At 42.3% G+C, this 20,133-nt stretch overlaps 3 protein-coding genes across 4 annotated transcripts; all 3 read left to right on the plus strand.

Moving 5' to 3' along the window:
• Positions 1–3,339: 3,339 nt before the first annotated feature.
• LOC130188335 (3-mercaptopyruvate sulfurtransferase-like) lies at positions 3,340–8,194 on the plus strand. The gene is made up of 2 exons (XM_056406639.1): positions 3,340–3,962; positions 7,531–8,194. The coding sequence occupies exons 1-2, from the start codon at positions 3,374–3,376 to the stop codon at positions 7,830–7,832; spliced, it is 891 nt and encodes a 296-aa protein (XP_056262614.1). The 5' UTR covers positions 3,340–3,373; the 3' UTR covers positions 7,833–8,194.
• A 97-nt stretch (positions 8,195–8,291) lies between these two features.
• On the plus strand, positions 8,292–10,901 carry LOC130188336 (3-mercaptopyruvate sulfurtransferase-like). Its single transcript, XM_056406640.1, has 2 exons — positions 8,292–8,903; positions 10,168–10,901. Exons 1-2 carry the CDS (start codon positions 8,315–8,317, stop codon positions 10,464–10,466), a joined length of 888 nt encoding a protein of 295 aa, XP_056262615.1. The 5' UTR covers positions 8,292–8,314; the 3' UTR covers positions 10,467–10,901.
• A 2,067-nt stretch (positions 10,902–12,968) lies between these two features.
• LOC130189215 (SUMO-conjugating enzyme UBC9-like) lies at positions 12,969–19,332 on the plus strand. Of its 2 annotated transcripts, none has more exons than XM_056407948.1 (7): positions 12,969–13,276; positions 13,544–13,629; positions 13,734–13,817; positions 14,732–14,804; positions 16,519–16,628; positions 17,545–17,624; positions 18,029–19,332. In XM_056407948.1, the coding sequence occupies exons 2-7, from the start codon at positions 13,564–13,566 to the stop codon at positions 18,090–18,092; spliced, it is 477 nt and encodes a 158-aa protein (XP_056263923.1). In that variant the 5' UTR covers positions 12,969–13,276; positions 13,544–13,563; the 3' UTR covers positions 18,093–19,332. The 2 variants fall into 2 exon arrangements, with proteins under 2 accessions (XP_056263923.1, XP_056263924.1); XM_056407949.1 differs by lacking the exon at positions 18,029–19,332 and adding an exon at positions 17,867–18,015.
• The last annotated feature ends 801 nt before the right edge of the window (positions 19,333–20,133 follow it).

Genomic DNA, 20,133 nt, shown 5'->3' on the forward strand with positions numbered 1-20,133 from the left:
TTATTTCAAGTGTATCACATCCTAGGGCCTGTAGACCTGTGGAGTACTTATGATCAGGGCATGTACTTAATTACTTTCATCCTAGGAATGATTTGTATATCTCTGATGTCATCATGCTGAAGCAGCCAACACAAGTAGCGCTCTGTCCCCATGCCCCATCCACTGGTGTGAAGTTGTTTCACTTGCCTCATGTTAATGTACCATTTGTAGGACTGCTCTGGCACTGCGTGGTGCCTGAGGGCCTCCTTTACCATGGCAGGGGTGGCATGACGTTCACCGAAACCCACAGTCTCACCCAGACCCAGGAGAAGGTCGGCGGCTTTGGCTTTGCAGCGCCCAGTGCCCTCTACATAGGCCTGGTAGAAGGGAACTCCTAGATGGTCCATCTCAGTCAGCCAAACAGCACCTCCGTATTTCTCCATCAAGACACGCTCTCCTTTGCGTGTCAACTTTCTGCCAAACTGCGGCTGGCCCTCTTGTATCCACTCCAAGCAGTCAGCAGAGGGCATTATGGGAATGGCCTGGTCCAAAGGGACTCTTGGGAGAGGAGTTTTTCCATCCAGCTTACTCAACATCACTTTGACATGTGCAAGGGTCCAGTGTTAAGGATCATGTCAGAGTGTTTCTTCAACATGGACTTGGTGAGATGAGACAGGTATCCTTCTGCTGTAGAAATGGCTTCGTCCATGTCACCCAACAGTTCACACTCCACATGGTAGAACTGGTTTAAGTGAGTGGCATCAGGATCTTCCCCTCTAAAGCTGGGAGATATGTAGTATATCCTTGACAGGTTCTGCTTTCTCCCCGGAGTCCTTTTGACTTCACGTCTCATGGGGTCATCGGACCCTATGAGACGGCATAGATCCTATCTGACTGATGGATCATCGAGGTCTGGGTCGTGGAATTCCTGCTCCTGACTACGCCACTGTCCTGTTGAGACTCCGCCCACTGTTGAGACTCCGCCCACTCCTCCTCTCTACCTCCATCTGCCTGATGGATCGTGGAGGTCTCCATCGTGGAATATGCCTACTATGAACTATTCATACACTCTGTCATATTCATTGAATGTATTTTAACTCTAAATCTGTCCTTCTGTACACATTACATCTATTGCACCTGTCCATCCTGGAGAGGGATCCTCCTCTGTTGCTCTCCTGAAGGTTTCTTCCCTTTTTTCCCCTGAAGGGTTATTTGGGAGTTTTTCCTGGTCCGATGCGAGGTTTTGGGGCAGGGATGTCTATGTGTACAGATTGTAAAGCACTCCGAGACAAATTTGTAATTTGTGAAATTGGGCTATACAAATAAACTGAATTGAATTGAATTGAATTGTTCGTGGACTTCGGATGAATAAAAAAAATGTGTCTCCAGCAAAAAGGGCACTTTACTCATCCAGGGCAAAGGGGCTGGTGCTTGAGCACCACTAGGGCTCTATCTGTGCACGTGCCTGCCTATATATCCCTGTCAGCCTGAATTATTTTAGACAAAAGAAAGTAAAGGTGCCAAACCGAGAGTTGATGGCTTAAAGGAAACTGGGTCAAAGGGATGCACAGGAGGAGTTGTAAGTGTGATTATGTTCTTGGAACATGAATATATATGTTTCACTGTTGGGGAAACTTAATGATTTACATGTATTTATAATGTGTTTCAATGTTACGTTTATTTTTTGGGAGGTGGGGGCATTTTCCACATTCCAGACTACCCGGTATGGAGGACTCAAAATGACTTAAGTATAAATAAATAAATAAATGAATGCATGAATAAATACAAGAATAAATAAATAAATGCTTAAATAAATGTATAAATAAATAAGTAAATACAAGAATAAATGTATAAATACATAAATAAATACAGAAATTAATAAATATAAGTTATAACTCAACAGGACATCATTAAATAAATGTATTTCTACATTTCTGTATTTCTTCATTTATTTATATCTCTATTTATGTGTCCACACGTATTTCTTCATTTATTTATGTGTGACATTTACGTGTCCGTATATTCAAATGAGCTGGGCGGTCCGAACCTCATTGTTGAACAGGATTGGTCAAGTCAGGGAGCAAGACAGAAGCAATCGATCCCTAGCACTTGGATCTGTAGACGAACAGCGTTTATTATGCATTCTTGTCTGTACATTCTAAATACTACAGTTGTTGAGTCACGGAATGTAATTTAAGGATGTTTTCAGCCGAGAAGTTAGTAGTTTAAGCATCAAATCTGTGGTCGGTTTATCGAGATTCAGCCTAATAAGGATATGCGACGGAGATTTGAGGTCCTACTCGCGGGACCAGTGAGCTCCGGGCGGTCAGCGTGCTGTGTGGCCGCCGAGAGCAGCCTGATCTCGGCAGGACTTTTTGAAATGCTCCGCTGCCTCTGACGTCTCCGTAGCGGCTAAACATAAGATATAATTAGGTTTTGGAGGATCTAAAGAGCACAACGAGTTCATTATTTACTAAAAGATAACGTTACGTCAATTTGACTGAGGGTTAAGATTCATAATTTCATATTGTAGCGACCCTGGGTCAGGAAAGCTACGAGACGTTGTATATTTATTATCGTTTATTCGTAGCCTACGCCAAACAACAGTGGACACTGCAACACATTCTACTCCACTGTAAAGTATTTTACAGTGAATAATTGGAGTAAATTCATGCGCAAGAACAGTTGATGTGGTGACGTCACAAGACCAGAAAGACCGTCCTGCGTCCTCGAGAGTCTGGACTCCCAAAACCAGACTCCCAAGACCAGATTCCAAAGACCAGACTCCAAAAGAACACGAGTCTGTACTCAGTGTTCTTGGAATTGATAAACGGCTGAAGTCAAAAAGCTGTCTAGGCTAAGTTCTGTTAACGGTGAGCTGAGCGAGTCAACTTCAGCATCATGTGCCAGGCAGAAGTAGTAGAGCACAACACACCAGGTGCATTTCACTCCTGTGACCAATCATGCTTTAGACAGAGGTTCGGACCGCCCAGCTCATTTGAATATACGGACACGTAAATGTCACACATAAATAAATGAAGAAATACGTGTGGACACATAAATAGAGAAATAAATAAATGAAGAAATACAGAAATGCAGAAATATATTTATTTAATGATGTCTTGTTGATTTATAACTTATTTATTCATTCCTGTATTTATATATACATTTATTTATTTATTTATACATTTATTTATTTATGTATACATTTATTTAAGCATTTATTTATTCATTTATACATTTATTTAAGCATTTATTTATTTATTCTTGTATTTATTCATGCATTCTTTTATTTATTTATTTATACTTTAGTCATTTTAAGTCCTCCATAACCCGGAAGAGGTAACGTCAACAGTTTAGTTTATCTACCGACGTTGTCCCGGGACTCTCAGACATGGGGCTGCAGGCTCGAGCTCTCGTTTCTGCCAAATGGCTTTCAAACATGGTCCAGAGCAACCTGGTCGGCCCCCGGCTGCGCCTCCTGGACACGTCCTGGTACCTCCCGATGATGAACCGGGACGCGCAGAAGGAGTTCAAACGAGGTCACATCCCGGGAGCGTCTTTCTTCGACATAGATGCCTGCTCGGACCGGAACTCAAAGTTCGACCATATGCTCCCGACCGAGCAGTTCTTCGCCGACTACGTGGGGGCCCTGGGCATCGGGGGGGACAGCCATGTGGTGGTCTACGACGCCAGTGACTTTGGGTTGTTCTCATGCACTCGGGTCTGGTGGATGTTCCGGTTGTTTGGACACGCGCAGGTGTCGGTGCTGAACGGGGGCTTCAGGGACTGGCTGAAGGGCGGGTACCCGGTCTCCGGCGCGTCCGCCCGGCCCGAGGCCGCGCGCTTCACCGCCAGCATGAACCGCTCCTGGGTGAAGTCCTTTGAGGACATCTCGGACAACATCGAGACGCAGCGGTTCCAGGTGGTGGACGTGAGGCCCCGCGAGCGGTTCCGTGGATTAGAGCCAGAACCCAGAGACGGTACGTGGAGTTTGTCCCGAGGGTTATTTCTATTTTTAGAATCTGAATTTTCTATCTTCAGTTTGTAAGTGTGCATTGTGGTTATTAGTTAACTAATGCAGCTCACTTACATAAGATGTTTGGACTGAGGAAACCACTGCATTACTTTACTGCCACTGCGGAGGGTTAGTGTGTGTGTGTGTGTGTGTATATATATATATATTAGGACTGTCAATCGATTAAAAAAAATTCACAAATTAATCGCACATTTTGAAATTCATTAATCGCGATTAAAAGTTGTTTTTCTTTTTCTAAAGACTAAATCTTCTAAATGAACGAGTAATCCCTTCAGACAGCGTGTATTTCAGACACTTGTTTAATTGTATTCTTTTTTAAAGACAAAACTTCACACAGAGCTGTGTTTTCAAAGAGGCTTCTACCTATAAAGTGCCAGCGAGGTATTTAATATCGTGGATGATAAATTGTTTCTTCGGTGAAACATCCAGATTAGTTTGAAAAGGTGTATTTGAGACCCCATTGGTCCTGTCATCTTTAACATTGAACAGCAGAACCAGTGGCCTTGGTAAACTGACTGACATTCAAATATGTCACGTTAACCCTCTGGAGGCTGGGGGCATTTTCTCGATTTTACAAAACAATGTAAATTCAACTTTTAAAGGCTTTTGCATATGACACATCCCAGTGTTTCCCCCACCATTCTATCAGGGTGAGGCCCCGCCCCCCTGTAATGTTCTCTATAGCGCCAGATTACAGCAGAAGTAATGTAAGGTTCTTTCCTTAAAGACGTCTTTGTTCTTTTATGAAACTAAACGTCTGTTGTTGATCGTCTCTACAGCAGCATGTCATTCTGTCTCGACGTGTCGTTCACTCTTCTCGGCTCTCCGTCTCGCGCGCCGCAGAGCTCCATGCCGGCGTGTGTGCGCGCGCATCCAGCGGAGCAACAAAAAAAAGTCACCTGCACCTTCCGCCCCGCGTCACCGACACGTCGCCCTCTGCTTCTCTGTGAATATCGAGGAGCAGACGGGAGGAAGGAGGCGGACTGCCGCGGCTTGACACTCAGAGGAGTGCAACAACTTCAACGCACACCGGAAGTAAACAAAGTTGCGTTAAAATATTTTAGTGCGTTAATCGCGGCCAAATTAATCGCATAGATTAACGCGTTAACGCTGACAGCCCTAATGTATATATATATATATATATATATATATATATATATATATACACGTGTATCAGTGGCGGCTGGTGAATTTTTTTTGGGGGGGGGCGCAGTTGGGCGGCGCGGTTTAAATAGCACTCCACAATGAGAAGAAAAGAGGTTTTGAGTAGAATATTGAAACAAAGCTTTATTTCAAGAACACAGTGCTCAACACTGTCCACAACAAGGAAACAAACGAAACATTGGATTCAGAAAGAGATGCATCACATTGTACATTGGCCCCACTACTTGTAAAGAAATTTAGCCCGCCTCTCTTTCAAGTTGGCAAACAAAAAAAAGATATGCCCGTGCCAAACCATATACACTGCTTTTAAAGTCCAACAGCATTGCTATCATTGCCAAATGTATTGTAATATCTACAAAGTAACAACATATGTTTAGTTTGCCAGCATTAAAAGCAGTTTTCCCTCAAGTTATTTCACCTAGGTCCTAAAATGGCCTTGTGTAATTAGATACAGTATATTATCATAAATAAAATGTGTACGTGCTGATCTGGAGTCAGTTTGGTAGGATTTGGGTATGAATAAATTATTTCATTTAAAATATGGATTTTTATTTAAAGATATTCATGTAATTTGCATGCAAAATAGGTCTACCCGAACCAAGGACAAAAAATTCAACCCGCGCAACACTTCAAAAGTGGCCCGATTCCGCAGGAAAACCGCGGACCTGGCAACACTGCTCTATGGGCTGAGGGAACATACGGGTCTCTGATCTGCCGAATAATCCAATCGCATGCGCACATTTGTGCGCACCAAGATTCCCGGTTTCATCCGCCAATGTGAAGCCGGTCATTGCCAAAACGACTGAAATGTTGTATCGATGCCGTACACACACGTTAGACCAGCGCCTCGAAAAAGGGGAGGGGCTTCTCTCCGTGATAATGGCGATATATTATATTTTTTCACATTAACTTAAGTGGTTGTTGACAGGGGCTTACGGTCTCCCACACACATTTAGCGCGTCAACACGGTATATTTACTATTTAAATGATTTGGCATATAATGTTTTTTGACAGGATTTCTTTTTTTTCTTCTTTTTTTTTCATCTCCAAATTTTAAGAGGGGCGGCGCACTAGCGCCCCCTATGGACGAGCCGCCACTGACGTGTATGCAGGCACGTGCACACACATTTTGGGGGGCAGGTGCTCAAACCAAAAGAAAGGGCACCCATTGCCAAAAAAAAATTCTGACAGAGTTGAAGCATAAGCAGCATTGCACTGATGAAGCTGTCCTCGACCTGCGTTTCCTCTGGGCAGCATCAAACCGCTAGCTTACATTTTCTTTATGAATAAAGATGAATTATTATATGGCAACAACAGTACAAGCGTTCTGATTGGCTAATGGGTCGTCATGCCAGCCACTATTGCCTCCTCTGGTCTTTTGTTTGTTTATTTGGGGGGGCTCGTGAGAGTCGCGAAGTATGTCGGGGCGAAATTCTCACAATAACTCAAATAAATGCCCCGCCGGATATTAAAACACATTTGGGGGGAGTTGATGACAGAGAGAGTAACTTTTATTCTTAAATACTGATGAATCAAAAAAGTGGGCTCCAGCAAAAAGGGCACTTTTCTCATCCAGGGAAAAAGGGCTGGTGCTTGAGCACCACTAGGGCTCTATCTGTGCACGTGCCTGCGTGTACGTATATGTATGTATGTGTGTATACATATGTATTATATACATATGTATACATATATACAAATGTATGTATATATATATACATATGTGTATGTATATACATATGTGTGTATATATACAGGACTGTCTCAGAAAATTAGAATATTGTGATGAAGTTCTTCATTTTCTGTAATGCAATTAAATATTAGAATATCATGAAAAAGTATACTAGTAGGGTATAAAACAAATCACTTGAATTGTCTAATTAACTCGAAACACCTGCAAGGGTTTCCTGAGCCTGGACAAACACTCAGCTGTTATAAATCTTTTTTTTTACTTGGTCTGAGGAAATATTCAAATTTTATGAGATAGGATTTTAGAGTTTTCTTAAGCTGTAAGCCATAATCAGCAATATTAAAAGAATAAAAGGCTTGCAATATTTCAGTTGATTTGTAATGAATCCAGAATGCATGACATTTTTGTTTTTTTAATTGCATTACAGAAAATAAAGAACTTTATCACAATATTCTAATTTTCTGAGACAGTCCTGTATATACATGTATATTAAAAGTCCTTACTTGTTGTGTGTGTGTGTGTGTGTGTGTGTGTGTATTGACGGGGGAAGCAAACAGCCACCCAACTATCATAAGATCCAGATGTTGCGATCATGACTGGTGCTTGGATATAAGTGACATCATGCATGTTTTTTGCCGTGTATGTCGTCGCCCCACTGCAGGCATCCAACCGGGTCACATCCCCGGCTCCAAATGCATGCCCTTCCTCGAGTTTCTCGACGACGACGGCATGATGCTCTCCCCGGAGAGGCTGAGGAAGTTCTTTGAGGAGTCCAACGTGGACCTGAGTCAGCCAATCAGTGGCACCTGTGGCTCCGGAGTGACCGCCTGCCACATGGTGCTGGCCGCCCATCTGTGCGGCGCCCCAGACGCCTCTGTGTACGACGGCTCCTGGTACGAGTGGTTCGCCAAGGCCCCGCCGGAGCACGTGGTCTCCGAGGCCGACCGCGAGCGCCGGGGATGACCAACAGCGAGAGAAAGTCTTGCTTACTAACCGCCATTTAAATGCATCACTTCATGTTACTGACTGTAATTATCACACATTAAGCCGAATCACAAATATTTTAACCCGGAGAAGTCTGAACTCAATTTGACCTTTTATTGGACTGAATGTCACAAAGCTCTTGTTGGTCAGAACATGTGGAAAAATCCATTACTGACCAATTAATGAATACCTTTTTTCAAAAAAAGCTTATTCTGCATAATAATTCCGACTAAATCTTTTATCTGAAAGCATTAACAGAGTATTATAAATAATACTCTGTTAATGCACTTTTTACAATATATTGTAACAATGACTTCTTATTAAAGGAAAGTTAAAGCATGTCTTTGTCTTTTTATTGAAATGTAACTCCTGGTTGTGCAAACTGGGTCAAGTTTCCTTTCCGTGTTTGTCTATGAGCGTCTCCCTCTAGCGGGCAGCTCGCATCACATCCGCGCCTCGTCATGGCGGCGCAGACCCGGGCTCTGGTCTCGGCCCAGTGGCTGGCGAACGCCGTCAGAAACCACCTCGTCGGGCCCAAACTTCGCGTCCTCGACGCGTCGTGGTACCTGCCGAAGACGAAGCGGGACCCGAGAGCGGAGTTCGCGCGGACGCACGTGCCGGGCGCGACGTTCTTCGACATCGACGACTGCTGCGACAAGAGCTCCGCGCTCGACCACATGCTGCCGACCTCCAGCCACTTCTCGCGCTACGTGGGCGCTCTGGGCATCGGGAACGACACGCACGTCGTGGTGTACGACACCAGCGACTTCGGCTCATTCGGCGCGCCGCGCGTCTGGTGGATGTTCCGGCTGTTCGGCCACAGTCGCGTCTCGGTGCTGGACGGCGGCCTGAGGAACTGGCTGGCGGACGGCCACCCGGTGACGCCCGACCACTGCGAGCCGGAGAGCAGCGAGTTCGAGGCGACGGTGAACCAGGCGTGGGTGAAGAGCTACGAGGACGTGTTGGAGAACACCAGGACGCAGCAGGTCCAGGTGGTGGATGCCCGTTCTGCTGGGAGGTTCAGGGGGACTGAGCCGGAGCCCAGAGACGGTGAGCTCCATCAGCTGTGAACATGAAGATTACTTTGAGAGTCATACAAATATATAATGAATACACATTGTGAATGTGTAAAAGGGCTCAGGCCATAATGATATGAGGATGTGGTGGCCATTCCAGTGCTCTTTTATTATCTAATTGCCCCACTCTATCTGGTGGTTGTTAAGTTTCATGAGGCTGTGTTATTATTCTAGAGGTCACTCACGAGAGGTCTCCAGTGCTCTTTTATATCTCTTCAGTTGTTTCGAAAGTCTTTTATTGCCCTACTGTAGTTTATGGTTATGTTTCATGAGGCTGTGTTATTATTCTAGAGGTCACTCACGAGAGGTCTCCAGTGCTCTTTTATATCTCTTCAGTTGTTTCGAAAGTCTTTTATTGCCCTACTGTAGTTTATGGTTATGTTTCATGAGGCTGTGTTATTATTCTAGAGGTCACGAGAGGTCTCCAGTGCTCTTTTATATCTCTTAAGTTGTTTCGAAAGTCTTTTATTGCCCTACTGTAGTTTATGGTTATGTGTTTCATGAGGCTGTGTTATTATTCTAGAGGTCACAAGAGGTCATTGTTTTGCATTAACATCAAGTAAAAAATAAAAAAAGCACTGGGAAATGCTACAAGGACTAACATCATCACATATTAATACAAGTGGGATCATTGGATCCACACGAATTTCGTCTTTCATGCAATTTTAAGACTTTCTAGAAAAGACCCCGCTACCCTCGGGGGTCTGTCCTCCAGAGGTCAACATGTTCCGTGGATTGTGTCTGTTGCATAAGAATAATATATTATATTCACACGTTTTATCAATGAATTAAGCCATTTTATTGTTCCATATTTTGTTTATTATTTTTTTTATATAATCGTTTTCTTGCGTATTATACGTAATTAATGTTGACATTAATTATGATCTTGTGATGAATTAAAATAACTGATTTATATCAAGGTTATTTATTAACTGTCAATCCAAATTAATTAAATACATTATTTTCGGTTGTGCAATTTAATCCAAGATTGTTGTAGTTTAGTTAGCTCGACAAACAAAACCAAAATGACACGTTTAAATTGTATTCCAGATTTTAGCCACAACTCGTGGTCTTAACTATCATGGATGACAACTGAACCATCTCTAATCAAACTTTCTGCTGATGAAGACCATGAGATGAGGCTGAAAGCCCAATAAATAGACCATGAGGGGTGTTAGTTTTTTCCCATTTTGCTCCAAATCTTCTCTGATTCTCACTCCTCTTCCTCGCCCTCACAGACACCCTTCCGGGACATTTCCCCGGTACGATCAACATGCCGTTCCCTTCTTTCCTGGATGCCTCCGGCAAGGAGCTGGAAACCGAAGGCCTGTCCAAGATGTTCCGAGAGGCGGGCGTGGACCTTGAGAAACCGCTGTGGGCTACCTGTGGGTCCGGCGTCACGGCGTGTCACGTTGTTCTGGCGGCTCACCTGCTCGGGCACCCTGGGGTGTGTGTTTACGACGGCTCCTGGTCTGAATGGTTTAAAAGGGCATCGCCGGAGCATATCATCTCAGAGGGAGAGGGAAAGAAGGTGTGAAGGACAGAGGCCATGTGGATTGTGACAAGCAGGGGTGTGATGTTACTTTACGAGGGGAAGCAGTGGTAGGTCACTATAAAACTAGTTTCATAGTATACTTTCAACTTATACGGAGGAGATGGTTCATGCTGTATAAGGCTGCTTTGCCATTAAAGCTTGGCATTAAAGTCTCCTCTACTAATGCAAATTATCTGACCTTTCTCAACCATAAAGGCATATTGTAGAAAGGTTTTTTTAAATATTATATAACATGCTGGTTTTGGTTGTCGTTCTTATATCTCGTCATGTGGCGGTAGAGAAAAGGACATTTCCTCCCAGAGGGTATCAAGGTCAGGGATTTTGGGTTATTGGAAAATGGGCACTTTCTTGATGTATTGATGGATTATTTTGCAAATGTATAAATAAATGGCGAGGCCGTTGTTTTGTTATGCTTTACATCGGTACAGTGTCGTATCTTTTCTTCCCTTTTTAAAATATGTCAAGCTCATGATGTGAAGGAAAAATGTGTTTATTCAGTAACCAGAAAAGTAAATATTAGCTTTGTTAGAAGGCCATAAGACCAAAGGGCAAAAAGACTGCCTTCCTCACCAATAACGGAATTATAGGAGTATAGTTTATGCTTTTCCGTTTAATTAAAATTTAGTTTTATGTCAAAATATATTTATTTTTTCATTTTTTTTTACTACATACACTTTTAAATCATTACAAAGTTAGTCAAATATATAACTTGTTGTGAACCCAGCAAATAAAATAAAAAATATATATTAAGCACACGATGAGGCCCTAAAAAGATGCTGCAGCTTCTAAGATGTAACACAACACATAAAAACATTTTTTTTAAATTAATGCTGACGCAGAGGAAATCCAAACTAGTTCAGACCAGTTCCTGTGCTTGATTTGAGGTGTCTGGAAATATGCCCGATCTAAACAACAAAGTTGATGTATTTGAGCTATTTCTTGACCCCATGGTAGTAAGATAATATGTGCAACTATACACTGTACAGTATTTGACTTGTCTACTAATGTGAAAACAAAATTATAAATGTCTGAGCAAGAGTTGTATTTTTATAGTCGTTTAGAAGATTGCAGTCCAAGCTGTGCATTTGTTCCAACATGCATTGTTGTCTTTTGTTAAAGGTAATATTGCATTGGCACATTTGAACTGTTAAACATAGCAAGTAATTAGTTACTTTAACCATTGTGTATGATGTCAGCTGTTGCTATGTGCCATTGGAATATAGAAAAAAGAGCACCACCACTGGGCAAAAGAGAACGATCAACATTTTTGAACGATTCTTCTTGAGTTGTGGACTTTACTTAGTGTGTCTGCAGAGGTATGTATCGTTTCCAGCTGGCAACATGCATTTCTGAAAAGTGAAGTTTATGCAGATGTGCCTTAAAAGTGAAGCCTATATGCTGATGTGCCCTAAACTTGATTATATCTACTGGCCAGCAAGGGGCGGCTCCTCTGGTCGGTGATTGAATGGAAGTATGAGAAATGTACTACTTCTCACTTGATTTATTACTGCAGTAAACATTGTAAATGTTTGTTTATGGTCTCAATCGCTAATTTAAAATATACTTCAATACATCATGATGTTCATTTACTAAATTATGGTTCCATTCAGAGTAAAATAGAGCATAAAGAAGAGCATGCTTTTGGAGGGCAACCTTGTGATTGGACGGTTGTAACAGATACATATATACGGCGTCATGTCACTCCACCGTCACAATATACTCAATTCCCTTTCACTGGTTGCAATAAGCCAAGATGGCAAAGGCAAATATGGGATATGGCAGTCCACAAACCAATGAGTGGAATTGCATTGTCTATGATTACTTCAAATTAATCAAACATCCCTTCCGGTGTCTGACGGAAGCTTCATCAGTGTAGATTGTACTTCTCACCCTCACCCACTAGTCAGCTGAAAGGTCAAATAATTTAGATTTCCAGGAAAAAAACAACAACATTGTATTGAAAAAAATAAAGATAATCCCTCTTAAACATCGTTGACCCTGTCAACGTCTGCCTGTATTCTCTTATATTTCTGAGTTTACGATGTTTCTGGGCTTCACCATCCATTAAAACGTACTAGCAACCAGATGTAGGATCAAATTAAAGTTCAGGCTCAGTTCGACATTATTTCCCTATTACATTATAAATAATTATTTGCTGACATATTAATGCTCTGAATGTTGTAATTGGCTCATTTACATAGCATGTATTGTGCACAAGCATAATGCATACTAACGAGCTATTATAAATACAAGAGGGATTGACGTGAAATAAATCATAAACAAATAAAAAAACAGGAGAGCGAAAGATGAATCGATTCGTTTAGGAGATTCAAAATGATCCGATCCTACAAAGACGTGAACTTCCCATCCCGCATCGGAAGCCACAACACAGATGGCGGATCGCCTGTGACGTATGTCACTCGGGCGTCCCGAAAAACTGCCTGAAGGTCCTGACGAAATAAACAAATTGGGGTCCTTGCGATAGGCTAGCAGTCGAAACGGCGTCGCGAGTCACATTGTTTTACACATCTGTGGTAAATTGTCAAACACAACACCAATATATGTCGATACGATTGATTTGGGGAATATTAATAACGTCTAAGAGTCTTTCGGTTTGGTCTTTTACGCCGTAACTGGCCCAGCAGTTTGGCTTTTGACCGTCGAAGGGTGTGTGTTTTTTCCCGGCCGCCGTCCATAGCAGTGAGCGTTAGCGAGGCATTTACACGAACGCCCTCAAACCCACGTAGTTGTTCCTGGTATTCAACGTTAGCCGAATAAAACAACATTAAGAGGTAAGTTCGGTTTAAATGAGCCCGCTTGTCGTTTTTGTTGCCGTAGTAGGTGTTTCCCCTTCTACGGAATTAACGTAAAATGGATCAAAACAAAATGTACCGTGTAGTAAAATCTACTATTCTCGGAAACTATGGAAATACATTTCGACGGTTAACTGCCCAACGTGTAACCGCTATCCTAAAAAGAGGCTATTGTAGCTACAATACTAGTACGTTGGCCGTTTAAAATTGAATAATTAATGTATTTTCGGGTCGTTTTTTCCACAGGGAGGCGTTAATGAGCAGCAATGTCTGGCATCGCTCTTAGCAGACTGTCTCAGGAGCGCAAAGCCTGGAGGAAAGACCACCCGTTTGTAAGCAGCAACACGTTGATGCTCCGTGTTTCCTCACGTTCACAACAGTTTAATAAGCACCCAGCTGGGCCGTTGACGTGTTGCGTGTCTTGTGCTCCACGCAGGGTTTCGTTGCGGTGCCCACAAAGAATCCTGATGGAACCATGAACCTGATGAACTGGGAGTGCGCGATCCCGGGCAAGAAAGGAGTACGTCTAGCTACAGCTACTGTCACGTGTCTCCCCCATGACGGCAGTACACCCTCTATTTACCGTAGAAATGAAGATGTATAAAAACAACACGCGTTACAACCAGATCACGTGGCACGTTAGATCTAGCCAATGACATTCAAACAAATGCCACTCAAATAACATGAGCAAAAGATGGTGTTGAATTAGACATCAAGTTTGATTTATACAAAAATCACTTCTTAAAACCCATTTTTATAGAATGGCTTTTAACCCTCCTGTTACCTTTCGGGTGAATTTGACCCCATTCAATGTTTAATGTCGGTGTTCCTTGGGGTCAATTTGACCCCAGGGTGTTTTTCACTGGGTCAAACATATAAGAAATATCAACTTTTTTATATATTTAAAGGGCTATTTAGGTAGTCAACAAACAAACATAAAGTACCTCACACTTAAACTTGGGAAACAATATTAATTCTAATAATTTTCTGGAGGTTTTAAATGCTGGGGTAAAATTGACCCCGAGGGTAAAATATGTTAGTAAATATAAAGGTAACAGGAGGGTTAAGTGATGTCGTCCTATGCAGTTCTTTGGGACCCTAATTTAGTTTGGTCTGTTTTTTATTTAATATTTGTTTCTTACCTTTCTATTTGTTTTGCCTTGATTCTTTGTAAAAATTAGTTTTTAAAGGTGCTATATAAATAAATATATATATATCTTAATTCAATTGTTTGAAAGGCAAGTGTTTTACTTTTGATTTAAGCAAAAAAATTGCAGGATGCTTGCGAAAGAGTGTAAAAAATATCTGCACGTTTTTATTTCGTTTTCTTTGTATAAGGTCAATCTTGTGTCTATTCTTGTTGTTTAGTGCTTTGCATTTGTTTAATATCATTTTTGTATTTACAAAAGCATGTTTTCCTCATTCTTTCATCAGACCCTGTGGGAGGGAGGACTCTACAAGCTCAGAATGTTGTTCAAAGATGACTACCCGTCCTCGCCACCGAAATGTGAGTGTCGCTCCGCACCGGGTCCATCGTGTTATTCCACGTTAACGGGCAGACGTCTACACTGATGTCTATTTAACGTAAAAGAGGAAAGGCTCACAAAGTCCTTCTACCTGGTTTAGTCGGTACACCACCTTGTGTAAGCAATTAACACTCAGCAGATGATAGCATTTTTAAATATACAGTATCTATTTTTAGGGATGCACCGATCTGATCGGTGCCGATCCATATCGGCCGATATTCCCATTATCGGTTTTGATCGGCGTTCTCAAAACGGCCGATCAGATGACGTAACATCTGCGAGAATTATCAGACGTTTCAATCGCCGCGCACCGCAACGGAGACGATGCGCCCGGCGAGGGCCGCAGAGTGAGAGGTCCACGAGGGGATCCTCACCACCGAGCGGCGTCCCCGTCCCCCGAGTTGAATCTCTGGGTCGACTCAGCCGACTCTCACATGTCTGCCCCTAGAGCCTGATGCTCACGGTAAACACATTCGATCGGGAGCGCGAGGGTTTTGATAAAGTTAGCGGAAGGATTTAAGTGACAACATCCGGTTTTGCAAAGTTAGCGGAAAGAATCTCGTGAAACAACATCCGTTTTTCAAAATAAGATGACAAATCAAACACGAACATATAAAAGTAAACAATGAACTGATTTTGTATCTTTATAGATCGTTTCTGAGATTTAGCTTAAATTATGCTAACATTAAAACATTTTTACTGCACCAAGGAAGAGTTTATAAAAATAAGTCAGACTTTTGTATGTTAAGAAAAGTCCTGTAAATAGATTTCCCCAAGAGTTCCAGGAAATGAATGATGCAGATGTGTTCCATACATATCTGAAATCCCCTACAACAGAAATCAAACAATTTTAATGTATCAATTAGGACATTTTTCAAAGTAAAAGTCCTAAATGTTTAAGGAAATCGGTAATTTCTTTCATGTTTGAGGTGCTTTATATATGTATTTCCTCATAGTCCTAGGCAATAATGATACACAATAAATAGAATGCTTCAATCGACACGGTGATCGGTATTATCGGATCGGCAGATACTGATTTCAGTGATCGGTGATCGGCACCAAAAACCTGATCGGTGCATCTCTATCTATTTTTGTGAATGTGGAATATTATTTTTAGAAATTAGAGAGCGACTTTATTCTCTGCTCAGGTAAAAATTACCCCGCCATATTTTTTACAAAGCACGTTGTTTGCTGATTTAATAATGCTCTGAATATCATATATAGTGTCTAGTTTCACACTTTGCTTTTTGCACTCTGTCTATATTTAATATTTTGTGTATTTGATTTGTCAGTGTTGTGTGTTGTGTATGCATGTGTGTTGTATATTTACATATATATTTTGTTTTGTATTTTACTTTTATTTTACTTGTATACTTCTATATCTTTCATCCCTGTTTCTTATATTTTGTGTTTTGTTTTTACTCTTGTGTGTTGCTGCTACTGTCACGACAAATTTCCCCTTGGGGATTAATAAAGTATATATCTATCTATATCTATCTATCTATCTATATTCCTATATAGGAGCTTCAGGTCTGATGTTGAACAACGATATTGTTTGACTGGTGGCAGATTGTCATGTATGTGTGAAAATCACTTTTACACATCCTCTTGTTTTTTAGAGATATTGATTTCAGAATAAGACGGATTTTTACAATTACTTTTTTCCTCCCCTTCTTTAAAATGACTTCCGCTCAGGCAAGTTTGAGCCACCGATATTCCACCCGAACGTTTACCCATCCGGCACCGTTTGTCTGTCCATCCTGGAGGAGGACAAGGACTGGAGGCCCGCCATCACCATCAAACAGGTCTGCACCCTCACGGTGTCGCTCTCATACTCGTATCAGTGGTGGAGCTGGTCCACCTTTTAACATGTCAACAATTTATTTATGAAATTTGTGGCTGTTTACCTTCTGAGTATTGATTATTCTACACTGCTGCCACTGAACGGAATTGTTTTCCATTGTGAACCGGGGCATTTACAGGCTATATTTAACTATATATAATACACAACATAATGCACAGTACCCTGCACTGTTCTCTTCACACCTGCTGGTTGTGTGTGGTTGATCGTCACTGTCTTCCTCTCTGTCCTGTCTTCCTCCTCACATTTCAAAAGGGAATTAATTGTTCTATACACACAGAGATAAATATGTTATCAATCTTCAGTAAATAACTGAGCTGTTAGAAAAAGGGTTTAAAAACAAAATAAAATGAAACAGTTACTGTAAGTATGCTTAATATTACTTAAATCTAATAATACCATTAAAAACATCCTGTTTTACATTTATATTCATACCGGAAATGAAAACGCAATCAGGGGTTTCAATTTACAAAGACCTTGAATTATCTGATCTAAATGAAATATAATCCTTGATGGATCATCTGAAATGCATACAGACCTGTGGAGAAAGTGTTACGGCAGCGTTTCAATCATGAAAACAATACTACTACTTAAACATTAAAACAACTGTGTGCACAGATGGATGTCCCAGTAGAGCAGAGGCCTCTGATTCACACACTTTAAAGCCGAAGGAGGCAGCACACAAAGATATGGTGAAATAATGCAGATATAATCCAACAAACAAACTGAGAGTTCAGTGTGTTATACATCTGCACAAATCATCTTATTGTACGACACCAGAGCCGCCGGTTCACCGTGACGATGCCAGTCGGACCCGAGCGTGTTCAGGGTCTGACTTTCGGTTTGTTGACTGTTTCCAGATCCTGTTGGGGATCCAGGAGCTGCTGAATGAGCCCAACATCCAAGACCCGGCACAAGCTGAAGCTTACACAATTTACTGGTGAGTGCTCCGATGACCTCACCCCCCCACGGGCTGAGAGTGGAAGCCCCAATGAGTTTTTATTTCACCACACATTGATGAGCTTTTTTCACGAAGCAAAGGAACAGTTCAAAAATCCCGTATCAAATATATTTGGTTTGGTTTGAAGATGTAGAATCGTGTATCTTCAAATTAATCCTCAAGTTAATTTGAAGCTTCTGGATCATTCCAACTTTGGTTTAAATTGTAGTTTCCCTTCAAAGCTCTCGACTTGTCAGGACACCGTTCCTCTCCTAAAATAAGCCGTAACACAAAAGGAGGAGAGCAGCGCTCCTGTTCCCTCCGTGCTTCACACGCTGCCGCGTTGTCCTCCAGGTGAACCGGTGAGTGACGCTCCTAAACGTCTTTGTCTCTTTGCCTTTCAGTCAGAACAGGATGGATTATGAGAAGCGGGTAAGAGCACAGGCCAAGAAGTTCGCCCCCACATAGAGCGGAGCGCCGACCCCGCCTGAGCAGCCTCGACGGATGGACGCCGGCAGCGCCTGACGGACCACTCCAACAACAGTCCAATCTTGAGTATCATCGTACTGCTACAGGGGCGACGAGAGAGCCCGCTTCTCTTCTCTTCCTTTCTTCTTTTAAACAAACAAACAAATTAAATAAGATCCCAATTTTATCTTGGAAGAAATATTTCCTGCATTTTGAAATGCGTAGCGGGAAGATGGGAGAACCACGTCTTCATGAGCTGGGCCATCCAGTGGCCCGGTTAAGTCCTCGATCGACAGAGCTGTAGAAATAAGATGTCCACGCCTCTCGGTAGTTCAGTCAGCTGTGGCACAGGAGCAGATTTTGTTTATTCTTAAACTTCCAGTTTTCTTTTCTTTTTTAATTATCAAACCCAGAAGTATTGTAGATAGTTCAGGATTAGGGCGACGGGCCGAGCGGTCAGACGCTCTATGGAGGGCGGTCCTCCTGTCGTGCTCCTGAGTCCTGGTTTGGTTCCTCACATCCGAGGTCCCAGAAAAACATCAAAAGAACACGTTAACTCGGTTGGCTGGGAGATAAACTGTGGCAGGAAGTGGAGCTCTGTCCACCTCAGAGGAGGGAAGAGCGGCGACGTGGGTCACATAGGTTACATGGGTCACGTGGGTCACGTGGGTCACATGGGTCAGGGCGTTTCCTCCGCCGATGAGTTAAAATGAACTTTTATTGCAGTGGCGCCAAGATCCCGTTAGTTTGCAGATTCTTTTCTTCTTTATTGTGACACTATTTGTCAGGCACGGTGTTGAACTTCATCCACATTGAACTCCAGTTTGTCGCCCCGGTTCCCGAACGTCTCCGGGACGAGACGTTGCACCGTGAGAGTACCAACACGCGGTTGCTGTCTTGTTTGTTTCTCCATCACTTTGGTTATTTTCTCCCTCAACGCTCCCAAACCTGTACAAACCAAAATGCTATGACATCTTTTAAGTCCATCTGGTGAGCGAGCTGAAGGATCCTCGGGGGTGCAGCAGGGGGGCGGATGGAAGTGCACTTGAGAGCGAAGGCCTGACATTTTTTTGCCTCTGAATAAATGAGTGCATGTACATAATATAAATAAGGACAAATTGTGGAAGTTATGTTTTATATTGTTTTAGCCAGTTGACATTTGTGTGTGGTATTATAACAAAGAACACAATAAATGGCATACAATTGTGAAATAAAGTCAAATAAAAATAAATCAAACATGTTTCTTTTTTATTTATTTGGAGGTGGTTTCGAAAACTTATAAATAACAATCAGCGTTTCTCTTTCCAAAAAAAAAAAAGTTCTGTCTTGCATAACATTCTTAAGAAATGTAACACCTTTGTTTTGGCTCGCCTGCAGCTTTTTATCTCGTTGTGACCAGCAAAGACAGACGAGAACTTATTTTCTTCGTTTTTTTTGGCTGCTGCGTGTTAACTGTGTTCTAGTTTTGATTTCCTCTGAACACGCCGCGTCGTACGGGCAGCAGAAAGCCCTCGGGGGGGGGGGGGGGGGGTGTCGCTGCCTCTCTATGCTGGTCCTGGATCAGCCGGGTCGGCCATCGCGGCTCAGGCCACTGTTCACACCAATGTGTGTGCAGGTCTGCGTAATGCGTGTTTCAGTTATGGAGAAAGGCCTCCGTCAATAAGCAGGGAACCCGTTATGACCCGTTCTGGTTCAATCCTCCCGTACGGCGTCGGGCTGACATGAACGTTGCGTAACAGGCGTGATCTGCGTCATCCTGCTGACCTGTTTAAATGTTCGCCATGTTGCGCTCTCGTCTTCAGGTGTGGTAACGTGTACTTTGGTCAACTAGAAAAAACACATTCCTCTTGCAAATTATTAAATTAATTTGCCAAAAAAACAACATTCGAATTGAAATCAACTTTAAAATATAGTTGACTGTCTGATGTGACCACTACCTCATGGTGGCTTAATGTTGGATATTATCCGGCTATCTACCTGATCCAACTGAGTCACACTGGCTGGTCAAACTCGAGACATCCTCAGCATCTAAAATGTGTGA

Source organism: Pseudoliparis swirei, chromosome 23 (genome assembly GCF_029220125.1).
Source record: "Pseudoliparis swirei isolate HS2019 ecotype Mariana Trench chromosome 23, NWPU_hadal_v1, whole genome shotgun sequence".
NCBI lineage: Eukaryota > Metazoa > Chordata > Actinopteri > Perciformes > Liparidae > Pseudoliparis > Pseudoliparis swirei.

What these genes read in the sequence shown, in the direction of transcription:
- LOC130189215 (XM_056407948.1), top strand. Translation starts at nt 13,564, where the DNA reads ATGTCTGGCATCGCTCTTAGCAGACTGTCTCAGGAGCGCAAAGCCTGG. An exon ending in CGATCCCGGGCAAGAAAGGA is followed by an intron (nt 13,818 to 14,731) that starts GTACGTCTAGCT and finishes TTCTTTCATCAG; the next exon opens with ACCCTGTGGGAGGGAGGACT. An exon ending in CCCGTCCTCGCCACCGAAAT is followed by an intron (nt 14,805 to 16,518) that starts GTGAGTGTCGCT and finishes ACTTCCGCTCAG; the next exon opens with GCAAGTTTGAGCCACCGATA.
- LOC130188335 (XM_056406639.1), top strand. Translation starts at nt 3,374, where the DNA reads ATGGGGCTGCAGGCTCGAGCTCTCGTTTCTGCCAAATGGCTTTCAAAC. An exon ending in AGAGCCAGAACCCAGAGACG is followed by an intron (nt 3,963 to 7,530) that starts GTACGTGGAGTT and finishes GCCCCACTGCAG; the next exon opens with GCATCCAACCGGGTCACATC.
- LOC130188336 (XM_056406640.1), top strand. Translation starts at nt 8,315, where the DNA reads ATGGCGGCGCAGACCCGGGCTCTGGTCTCGGCCCAGTGGCTGGCGAAC. An exon ending in TGAGCCGGAGCCCAGAGACG is followed by an intron (nt 8,904 to 10,167) that starts GTGAGCTCCATC and finishes TCGCCCTCACAG; the next exon opens with ACACCCTTCCGGGACATTTC.